Source organism: Elgaria multicarinata, chromosome 7, assembly GCF_023053635.1.
Source record: "Elgaria multicarinata webbii isolate HBS135686 ecotype San Diego chromosome 7, rElgMul1.1.pri, whole genome shotgun sequence".
NCBI lineage: Eukaryota > Metazoa > Chordata > Lepidosauria > Squamata > Anguidae > Elgaria > Elgaria multicarinata.
Window position 1 is genome coordinate 65,047,437 of NC_086177.1, and position 11,959 is coordinate 65,059,395.

An 11,959-nucleotide genomic window follows, 5' to 3' on the forward strand; every position below is an offset into this window, starting at 1 on the left:
AGATTTGGAATTAGAGATGCTCCCTTTGTTTTAATAAGAGCTTCATGAAGCGCAAGCCACTATTTAAAAGTGTGGGCCTCAATCCAGTGATGCAGCTTTTGTGTGCACAAATGGTTTCTCTAGTTATCAATGATAGTTTGGCAAGTGCCTCATGCAATCTGATACGTCTGTCGTGTTGTTTTCAGAAATGGTGGGGCAGCAGATAAATATCACAGATGTGGAGATGAATGGAAGGAAGTATTAAACCACCAGAGGACATTCCTGTGCTTTTTCCTCAGTCAGCAAATTGTTAGAAAACTCTGCTCCATTTCTTTAGTTTCATCAGCCCATTTTACAAACAGTAGCAAAATGGCAGTTATCAGAAGACTCACAGTAGGAAAATCAAGAATCCAAACAGAAAAAGTTGCTCAAGAGATGGAACCTGGTGTATTTAGCAATTTTGACATAGTGTAAATTGGGGTTTTCTCCTCCTCTATTCTCCCCCACTCTTTCTTTCTTTCTTTCTTTCTTTCTTTCTTTCTTTCTTTCTTTCTTTCTTTCTTTGTTGTTAACCAGAGCCAGGTGAAGCTAAAAGGATTTCAAAGAACTTTTCACAAATGCAGTCTGACTGCTCTGAATCAGATACTGTCAAAATGTAATAGGGCTTTATGATCAAAGAGACTTCAGACCAGAGAACACTGTGTATATATATAATATAATTGGTAGGTTAAAAAAATCCCAGGAAGGACTTTTCCTCCACTTGTAGTTTGTGTGTTGATGTGTCTGTGTATGTTTTCTTTCCTTTAGGCTGTACTGTGGCGGTACAAGTTTTCCCAGCTTAAGGGGTCTTCAGACGATGGCAAGAGCAAAATCAAATTTTTGTTCCAAAATCCAGATACTAAGCAGATTGAAGCAAAGGTAAAAACAAACACTCCATCTTTTCCTCTTTGTCAGAAGGACATTGGAGCAAGTAAGAAACAAACCTGTCCAGGGTGCATGGAACAAATATAAAATATTATACTGATACTTAAATAACAAGATGAACACTCAGTTCTGCTACTATTTGTCTGAGAACTAGAAATAAATTCAAACAGGCCTGCACAGAAAGCTACTTTGGCCAGGCATAAGAATATGTATATAAAACTAAGAGCTAAATAGGTTGATGCACTAAACTTTCATTCAACAAACAGTTGAACCGTGGGAAGAAGTGTCTCTTTAATGTGGAATTCGATTCCTCATTTATTTAAGGTCTCACCTTAAAAAAAAGTTTTTTCCTCTTACTTCATGTTGTCCAGGTGCATTTAGAAGATCTAGAGTTGAAACCTATATCTTCTTCTTTTTCTATTCTCGTTTTCTTCAAATCTAAAATGGTTCTAATGTGATTGCATAGTATTGTATTGCATAACTTTCTTTAAAAAATGTGAAGCAGCCTATGTACCACCATCAGTAGGATGGAGAGGCAATCTATAAAATACATTATAGAGAGAGTTAGGAGAGGCTTGTAGGCCTTCTACTCGGTGCAGGAAATCTAAAACCTGAGTATCCCAAACCAGCCTCTAGTTGAAAATGTTTAGAGAGAGACCCTGCTTCCACCAAATGGGGCAATTCAATTTTCCAACGTTTTTGGACCCGTTAGCACATTTGGGAATTTGAGAAACTGCTGTGGGCACCACCACAAAATGGTTCCCATGGAGGATGTGGATAATCCCTTAATCGCTCCTTTGGGGCCCTGGCTAGTCAAAAGAGGGGTATGGGTGTGCGGTTGAAGAAATAGCGAGCCTAGAGGCTGAGAGGAGAGGAATATCAAGGCAAAGGGGTAGTCAAGAGAAAACAAGTGAGGCTACCATCAGAGATAAAGAAATAACACGTGGGGAGGGGGGAGAAAAATAAATACCAAGGCTATAGACTGTCAGTGGAGAGAAGCAGGAAGATCAAGGTGGAACAGAAAGAGCAAGACTAGGGGCTAGGAAGGGAGGGAGGGAAAGAGGAAGGCTAGAGATGTGGAACGAAAGGGTTGGAGAAAAATAGCAAGGCTAGAGGTCAAGAGTGGAGAGATAGAGAACGAAGGGGACAGGTCTGTGTGGAGGGGGAAAGGTTGGGCAGGCCAGGCAGCAACTCTTTCCTCCTTTTCCTGCCTGCTGATCAGTGGCACGTACAGGAACAAGAAGGAAAACCTGGTGTCCTAACATTGTTTCAAGTTCTGTGCGACAGCCCATCAGATATTTGAAGTAGTGCTGGGCTGAATTGTGCCTCTTGTTTTCGCGAACTTTCTCTCTCCCTGCGAAAGGGGCATTATTTTTTCTGCCTCTTTTGCGGGGAGGGGGGATTTGGAGAATTTTCTCCTTGGAGAGCGGGCAGAGTTTCCACATACCGTTTTTTTAAGTATAGCTGATTGCTGAGGGGACTTCTTCCTATTTTTTATTTTTTTTTTAAAAAAAGGACCCTTTTTCCTTGGCATGTGGAGGAACCCAGCAGTTCTTAGTGAATGCCTGTTGGAGACCATGTGACCTCACCCTCTCCAATAAGAATTCAGAAAAAAAACCTCCTGGGCTCCTGAAAATGCCTGGAATGCTTTTAAAAGATAAACAGAAAGAAAGAAGACCCCTCAACAACTGGCTACCTTTAAAAAGATATGTGGAAACCCTGCCCCGCTCCCCAAAGTGAAACTTCTCCAAAATTCTTACCTCCCAGCCTCTTTTGCCTGAGTTACATTTTCCCCCACCCCCCATGAAATGCCGAAAATGGAATGATCAACATTTTTGGCACAGCACTTAATTTGAAGATTCCTATCATGCCCCCTCAGATTTCTTTTCTTCAGCCTCAACACACCTAGTTTTTTTTAACCTTTCCTCATAGGACTTGTTTTCTATATTCCTGTCCATCTTCATTGCCCTCTTCTGAAGGTATTCCAAGTGGCCCGCATCCTTCCAACTTGTCTACAGCTTTCTGAGCCGCACCCAGAACTAGTACAGTACAGTGTCAACATGAGAGAGTTGAAATGAAGGAGGAGATATGAGTGAACATTAACTTACCCAACAGGTCAATTCTTATGAGTAGTGTAATATTGGAGAACCTTTCTCGCAGAAGATGCACCATCCATCAACATGGATTTCTGCATCCCCAACATACCCCCTTGCATGTAGAAGTGTATTTTCCAAGGGTAAGTGAGATGTTAGGGAGGGATTTGGAAATATTGTTTGAACAATATTCAGATATTAGCTTAGGGCCTATATTTCCCTTGCTACCATGCATACAATGGGTGATTAAGAATATAAAATACAATTCACCAAACTTGCTTGTTGTCTACTGTCCCTCTGTCTAATTTCCTCGGCATCCTAATTATTCAACTGCTATTTATACATCCCTCAGCAGCCTGCTGTGTTTCTAGTAATTTTTCTCTATTCTGGAAAAGTGCAGCTACATAAAGGTACTACAATTTATGTTTTGAAAAAGAAAACCAAGAAAGCCCCTTGCTGTGTGAAGTTGTAAAATAACACCTATTCATCAATGTCAACTTTCTTTGTTTTCCAAGGCAATCACCACTGGAGTGTGTATTTGTAAGCAGTGTTTAAAAGCCCTTTGATACCACTGCTACTTAGACAGACAGACAGATACAACTGCCTTACACTAACTTAGAATTATAATATTTTGGAGTGGCTAGGAATTCTGAGGCACAAGAAGATAAGGTGTATGGATGTGCTGACCCTAGTCGTAACCATTTTGGTTCACAGATAGCAACCAGTTTAGGATGTGTAAAAAAATACTTGTTGTTGATAGCAATGGGCAACACAGGAGACTTAATCTTATTCCTCTCCCACTTTCCTATCAGTCATAGTCCATGGACAGTCTGTGTAACTGGGAGTGTAAATATTTTATACTCATCCACTCATGCATACATATGTGCATAAGCAAAAACTAACAGTTTTAGAAGAGTTATTTCAAAATATTCCTAGCTTGTTCTGGTTCATTGTTGCTACCCAGACACCAAAAACAATACAAACAAAAGCAAAAAGCAAAAGGGAAGATATTATCTGAGAAATATCACATACATAAAAAGGAGGGGAAATGTTATATTATTATTATTATTACAACATTTTATATTATTTATATACCTCCCTTCATTCCAAGGGAACCCAGGAAGGTAAACAACATAATAAAAATGCATCATTTATACATAATGAAAAACATCATATTGGATAAGACTGCATGTTAAGTGACCCTTGAGTGATTGAGCAGATATAGCATTTCAGTATTTTATTGCATGCATCTGCTGACTTGCATCTGATGAGGATAGAACTACCAGCAGGCATATTTCATTCGCAGAACTCTCTCTCCCCCAGCGTATATGTATAGTGTGCCTCTAATACAGGGTAATATAAGCCATGATAGCTCTTGGAAAGGCACCTGTGACTGTAATTCGCTGTCTGCTATAGAGAAATAATTTGTGGTGGTTAGGGATGATTCAGAAGTTCATTAGGCATGCATTTCGACTAGGCACTTTGGCAGATCTTGACATATGCTGTGAATACTGAACTACCCAGCTGAAATGATGTAGCACATTTGTTTCATTTTATTTCACATCGCTGATACCATTTCTTTTTCTCAACCACCTGGTAGCAGTAGGCTGTGCTGAGACAGAACTCCCTTGCCCTGAAAAAGGTCAAATGAGTCCTCCCCCTGTCTCCTCAGGTTCCTAATCTTTTCTCAAGAAAGCTCAGCTGGGGTGGGGTGGGGGACTGATGGAAATCAACTCTGTTCCAGAAATCATTTTGAAAGTTTGAGCTGCCTGTAATAGAGCAGTGGTGGTAGTGGGAAATGGCGTGTGTGGTTATACGTGTAATATTGTGGAGGTAATGTGCAATAAAGTGAAGGCTATTTACTTTGTACAATGTTAACTAGGGATGTACAGATTTTGTTAAATGCATTCTGTCTGCATTTTGTGGATTGTCAAGCATCTTTCGTTCCACTTGCACACTTTTGGGGGGATATATGAAAATTTCATTCTACCATGCAAGTGCTTGACCCATGGGCCCATGAACATACCATGGATATCCGACTGGGTCCAGGGAGTGGACATGGGAGAGTCCATCCGACCCCCAGACCCAGTCAGGCACCCATGACATCCCTAATGATTGCACAAGTCTTGCTAAGGTACCTTCGCAAGAGAGGTTTTGTCTCCTTTGGAATTACTGGTCTATAATGAAGTTGTGTCCCAAAACATTTCATAAAGTTATCCAGAGAAAGTTTGATTCAAGAAAGAAATCCAGTTGGTCCACAGGTAACATTTCTGATCCTCCAGGCAAGAGGTGATGAAGCTCAGGCCTGTGGGCTGGACTGGCTCTGCCTGGGATCCCAAACCAGGCTTCTAGGTTTACCCAGAAGGCCTTGCTGCCTTCCAGTGGCCTCATTTACCCCCTTTCTCCTGACTGCTGATAATTTGGTGGTTTCTCAGCTCACCCCACTCGCCACAGTTCTAAAAGTTGAAATGCCTCCTCTAAGGGTTAGTTAGCTAGTGCCAGCAAGAGCTTTAAGCTAAAATATGCTGGTAGCTTTGCCCAACATTCTTTTGTCTTTGTTGGAATGCCCCCCACCCCCGGGGGGGGGGGGCTTTTCCAAAATTGAATTTGGCTCTTGGGCTGAAATCTGTTTACAGCTCCGTTCCAAACCAAGGTCTGGCAGATCAGAAATCTGCTACAGGGTTGCATAGTCCCTTCCTTTTGCTGTATGCTTAAATTTAGTCAGCTCAAAATCATGGCTTGAAGATGGTTTTCAATTATGCTTTGAAGGGAAGATCTCATTTGTTTCATTTTTTGTTAGTTATTAACCCTAAAATAAAGGATGCACTAACTAGGAATTAGCTGTTAGTCCATCCAAAACCTTTTAGAAAAACCACATCTCTGATAGATGCTATTGCCTTTGTTGACTACAAGTGCTCTGTCTATTGTTAGCGAGGAGCAACCTGAAACAATTTTGCTATTAATCTGTGTATGGTATCTTAGCATAGAAGAAACTCCATCCTCATGCTGTTGGGCATGAGCTGCTCTTGGCTATTTGTCAAAATAAAAGTTAGTACATTCCAAACACACACTAGTGGAAATCTGGAAGAAACATGAAATGTTTCTTCAGAATTTCAGACTAATTCGTCCTATTTTTAGTTCAAAGCACAAGTAAGTTAATTACATTTTTTTAAAATTGTTTGAAATGCAAGCTTAATTATGAGTTATCAAGTGCTTTGGGGGTGGGGAAGTACACTGATGTGCTTAATAGCTTAGTCTGTGCCATTCTCACCCTTGGATTGGATATGATTTTTTAAAAACACTGTATTGCTGTCTACAGCTCTATTTCTGAACAGAACTAAAAATAAGACATAGTAGTTAGCCTTTCAAACTTTCATTTCTTCTTGGAATATGGTTATGATTCAAACTTCAATTTGAAAATGCCCCAGTGAGTTCTTAACTTAATTCTTTGCAGTTTGCATGCTCATCATTCCTCACTTGTTTATGGGTGCTTTAGATGATGTCATGAACTTCCAGCTTTGCTTATGTTTTTAAAGAGCACTTTTGCAAGGAATTTTGGAGTGGGGAAAATGCAGGGTATGTGTGACTTCCTGAAACAAAGCCATTTAATACCATTGTTCCACTGTACCATAGTGCCACCAAGAGGTTATGTAGCAGAAAGTATGGAAAGGCAGGAAAGGAAACATTCTTTATGTAGAAATCTGATCTTAATCCTGCAGCAAAACCAGAAGTAAATACTGTGGGTCAACAGCCTTGTATAGAAAAGCTTTAGTAGCAGTAGGCACAGCTGACACATCAGATAAAGATGATAACAGGCATTCAATCCCCAACTGCTATGTGAAATTCTAGGAGCAATGCTGGTTCCAAACATAACAAGCTGCAAACCAGATCCTTTCAGGAATGCATGGCCTGATTGAGAACAGGCATTTCCCCTGCTAAACTGTCTGATGTATCCCCCACCCCCACATCATTTCCAATTCTGGCTAATCTGGTTTTAGTAGGGTGACCCTATGAAAAGGAGGACAGGGCTCCTGTATCTTTAATAGTTGTATTGAAAAGGAAATTTCAGCAGGTGCCATTTGTAAATATGGGGAACCTGGTGAAATTTCCTCTTCATCACAACAGTTAAAGCTGCAGGTGCCCTGCCCTCTTTTAAATCTGGTCACTCTAGTATAGCTCCTGCACCTTTAACTGTTGTGATGGAGAGGGAATTTCACCAGGTTCCCCATATATACAAATGACACCTGCTGAAATTCCCTTTTCTATGCAACTGCTAAAGATACAGGAGCCCTGTCCTCCTTTTCATATGGTCACCCTAGTTTTAGTTTAGGTTGTTTCACCCTCATCCAACATCACTGATTTCAGTTGTACATTGAGGGGGGCCACCATTTCACCTGTGCAGCAAGGCAGTGTAATAGAACTGTGACCTGAGGAAACCTCTCTTTCACCGTGGTTGTAATTTTCTGTGTAATACTGAAGATCTCTACCACAGTGAATTATACTGTTGAGAGCCAGTGTAATGTAATGATTGAGAGTGCAATGTGTGGGTTTCTGGTTCAAACCTCAGCTCAACCTTGATTAGGTGGCCTTTTGTAAGCCATCATCTCTGTCTCAGCATCTCAGCTGCAATAGGGGGATAATAGCACTGTTATACCTTACATGATTGTTGTGAAGATTACTGGTAGATAAAATTGAGATGGCCCTTTGAACACTAAAATGGTGTGACATCAGTGCTGCTACTCATACAGTATTTGGTGTCAAGACATTTATTTATTTGATATATATCCTGCCCTTTCTCATCATGAATACAGGGTGGCTAACAACACAATACACCACATAGACAACTTTAAAATCGTGACTATAAAATCATAAATATGCAATAAAATACAATAAAACCATAAACAGATAGATTATAATTCATTAGTTAGGATGAGCAATATATACGAGAGGTGTACACTAGCCACAACATTTGACTTGGGCCCTGATTTGGCACATTTGAATAATGCCTCCGTTCTGCTTGGACTGATTCAGAGGCTATTATTATTATTATTATTATTATTATTATTATTATTATTATTATTATTTATTTATATAGCACCATCAATGTACATGGTGCTGTACAGATAACACAGTAAATAGCAAGACCCTGCCGCATAGGCTTACAATCTAATAAGTTAGCCCGAGTTGAGATTCAGAAATCCAAGGTTTCATGCCTCCCACTGTCTGTTGTGAGAAATCAAAACATGGCTGTAATTTGTGTCTTTTCCTGTTTGTTAGAAGTGAAGATTGTTTCCAGGCATAGTAGCCCCTTACATGACGCCTGCCAAATTTCAGAAAAATACGTGCAGTGGTTTATGTGCTACACACCATTATATTTTGATATTTTTTAAGGGAAGTGTTGATTTTTTTTAATTTCTTAACAGAGTTGGATATTATTGCAGGGGTACTTGCATCTTCAGAGGGGAGTAAGTGGGCCAAGTTTCAGATGAGGGCTTAGGGATTTTTGTACAAGAACAGCCTCTACATTTTGGTGGTATCCTCCCATCCCCTATGTTCCTTGTGAAAAAGATAGATCACATAGAGGTGGTCTCAGATAGTAAAACTGCAAAAATTTCAGAAGGGAGAAATAAGTCCTTTATATGGAAGGGGTCCCAATATATTGGGGGGGAGAGGTGAGTCTTTTCCCTTTCCCTCCCTCTTGTGTGTGTGTGTGTGTTTCGGGCAGGGGATTTCTCTGGAAATCACCAAGATGTCTCCAGGCAAGAAACTTGTAAAGTTTCAAAGGAAAGGTGGAGAGGCCAGAGAGTAATTAGTGTCAAGCAGTCTGAGGCATTTTTTCATAGTAAAGCCTGCTAAGATTGGAAGAATGGTCATCTTATGGTCCCTTCCTTGCCCTCATCCAAAACACAGTGATTGGACAGCCTCTGGCAAAATGTGCCCTATAATTAGAAGCTGGGCCTTTCAGCTGGACCTTTCAACCCCACACTCCCCTTTTCATCAGTGTTTAAAGAAACAAAAGCAAAATACACTATTTGGGGAGGGACCCTGCCTGCCTTTCTGAAGCACCAGAAGTGGTCCAATGGGGCCCAATTCAGCTCAGGCTTCAGGCAAATCTGATGCCCATCCCTAGTATATTTCTTATATCAAAACTTTAATTTAAATCTACCACCTTAAAACACAGCCATACACTTTCTGACCAGCCCTAGAGCAAATCCAGAAACAGTTCCATTGGCTTTCTTTGTAGTTTTTACCTGCCTTCCTCTTTCCAGTTCCTTGGCAAGTTTTTTCTTCCATGCCATTCCTTTGACTTCGGGCATGTCTACACCAGTATTTATCCTGGTAATCATCCCTGGATCATCCCTGTGCATGACACATGGGATCCCAAGCCGATCCCTGTGATATCTTCAGACACTTTTAGCCTGTTTTTTCCCATAGTCCCGGGATGATCCCAAGGACCGTGGGTGGTGTGGGCATCCATCCCAGCTTCTTCCCTTCTCCCCATAAGTAGCAGGGGTCAGCAGAGGGAAGGAGCCAGGACAGGGGGAGTCCAGGGATATCAGGAGTGGGTCAGGCCTTTTTGTGTGTGTGTACATACTTTTTCACTGGAGCACAAGTGCACTCTAGCTACCGCCTTTTTTATATATATATAAAGGCAGCCGCGATGTCCTGCTTCCTTCCTGGATGTCGTGTGCCATGTGTGAACCCAGGGGGAGGATCTTGTGATCAGCATATCGTGAGATCCTCCCTGCTCCCTCTCCTGGTGTAAACATGCCCTTCATTTCTAATATTCATTGTGACACATTCCTGCTAACTATAGACAATTTTAATAGCAGGCAAATTTGAGTAGATGTTATCCAAAGCAGGCGCTTTATCACCGACCAAGAAATGGTTTAGCTTCCACCATGGAAAAAAAAGGCAATTGGATGTAGCATGACCATTTGTCCCTGATTCTATTAAGACTTGGTTGCTTTGCCTCTACAGCGTGGTGCTAGATGTGTTGTGTTACGATGGATGAATGGGCTCCTCTCTCACATTTGATCTCTTTGCTTTCCCTTTCAGGAATTGGAATTTTCCAATCTCTTTGCAGTCCTGCATTGTATCCACTCATTCTTTGCTGCCAAAGTGGCGTGTTTGGACCCACTCTATGTTGGCAGTCAAGCCACGGCAGCTTCTTCTTCTGCTGCTGCTACCACTGCTGCTGTTGCTACTGTGTCTTCTGGCAGTACCAAATTAAAGTATACGACTTGATAGCTCCCCTTTCTGCACTTGCCACTTTCCGGGAGTATATAAGACAATGTATAAATATTCATCAGACTTGATCCTTGGAGAATAGCAAGCATGAGGATGGATTCAAGAGACAAGAGGCAGTTTTCAGCAGAGTGTAGTCACATGGGATCGTAAATAGGATTGCAGTTTTGCAAGGCATCGGGACCCAATCCCAGCAGAAAACCCAGAAGTGGGTGAATATGAATGATCTGATTGTATTTTGAATGAAGTTGGAAGCAAATGAAACAAAAATCTATGACTGACACATGATGCTACACTTAAGTATTTAATACAACTTTCAAGTCTCTATAAAAACAGAGAACTGTCATTTTCTTGTTTCCTGATGTTTTTATATGACAACGTACTGAGCTCTGGATCTGAAGTAATGTCCTCTTGCTAAACTACAAACGAAACACTGACAAGCAGGAGGCACACAGCGGCTAGCAGCAAGAGACCATGAAAATATGCTACTAGATCTCCATAGAAAAGAAAGCACCTTAAGTACTGTTGCAAATCCATATTTGTGCCCTTTTGACATAGAATCAAGCTCATTCTTGATTTTGCTCTCATCCCATTATTGTAATGAGAAAAGTATAGCCATATTAGGCCAACAGGTGTGTGTGTGTTTTTAAAAAAAGAAATATAAGCATAATAAAGCCATCTGCTGTTGAAGCTTATAATGCTTAAGCCAGTTAGGCCTTGTTCTCACCAAAAGCAGATGAGATGGAAACCCTGTACTACTTCCGAGTGCAGGTGGGGGAAGAGTTCACAAAATTCAATGCTCCTTGCAGCACCTTGCAGACAGAAAACAGGTTGTCTGGGTGAATGGTTGTAGCACAGCCTTCTCCCAGACATTCTTGTTTTCCCTTTGTGGATGTTTTCTATAAGGGAGCATTTTATTGTGGTGCACCTTCACGTGAAGTCTCAAGAGGTAAAGTCTAGACCAACCTTTTCTCAACCTGATGCCTTCCAGATGTTTTGAACTTCAATTCTCCTCAGTCCTAGCCAGCATGGCCAATGGCCAGGAATACTGGGGGTTGTAGGCCAAAACATCTGGATGGAAGTTTGAAGAAGGCAGGTCTAGATACAGGTTCACCATGTTGTCTGCTTTTTATGAGACCTAGGTCATTACTCTGGCGTAGTTCCATTGGGCTAATAGAACTACACAGAATTAGTGGCTGGAGAATCATGGCCTTAAACTCACAAAACTTTTTTTTCCTAGATACAGATTCTTTTTTCTTAGTGAGAATTCAGAACAATTTTAATTATAAGTTAATTGCAAAGCAATGTCAAAACTGAAAAATTGTGTCTTTTTATTATTCACTTTTATGAAGAAATGTCTTTTAATCTACTAGACTTTGTTCTCAAATCCCAAGTATGATATTTTGTTACAGGCACAATAAAGGTTGCACAAGGTTTCATTTTTAAATCTCATTTGCATATTACCAACAGGAAACCAAGAAACAGAACTCATTTACTATTTTGTATTTTAATTAACAGCTGTTAAAAATGACCTTACAAAAAAGCAAGGATTTTTTTCAAGTTAAATGGGACAATCACAGTTTTTGCAGTAAAACCTAGGAAGTTCTGGAAAAGCCCAATATGGAATTCATGTCACCCCAATTTTATGTTATAAAACTAGTCCATTAAGGAGGACCATAAGCCCTTTTTGGATATTTTATGTATGAGGGGAACAG

General features: G+C 40.6%; 1 protein-coding gene across 1 annotated transcript in view; it reads left to right on the plus strand.

Annotated features, from left to right (window-relative positions):
• Window positions 1-10,244, plus strand: part of SNTG1 (syntrophin gamma 1) — a 136,150-nt gene extending 125,906 nt beyond the window's left edge. The window contains exons 17-18 of the mRNA XM_063129835.1: window positions 787-897; window positions 10,056-10,244. Of these exons, the coding sequence (XP_062985905.1) occupies window positions 787-897; window positions 10,056-10,244 (300 nt within the window). The remainder of the gene's footprint in view (window positions 1-786; window positions 898-10,055) is intronic.
• The last annotated feature ends 1,715 nt before the right edge of the window (window positions 10,245-11,959 follow it).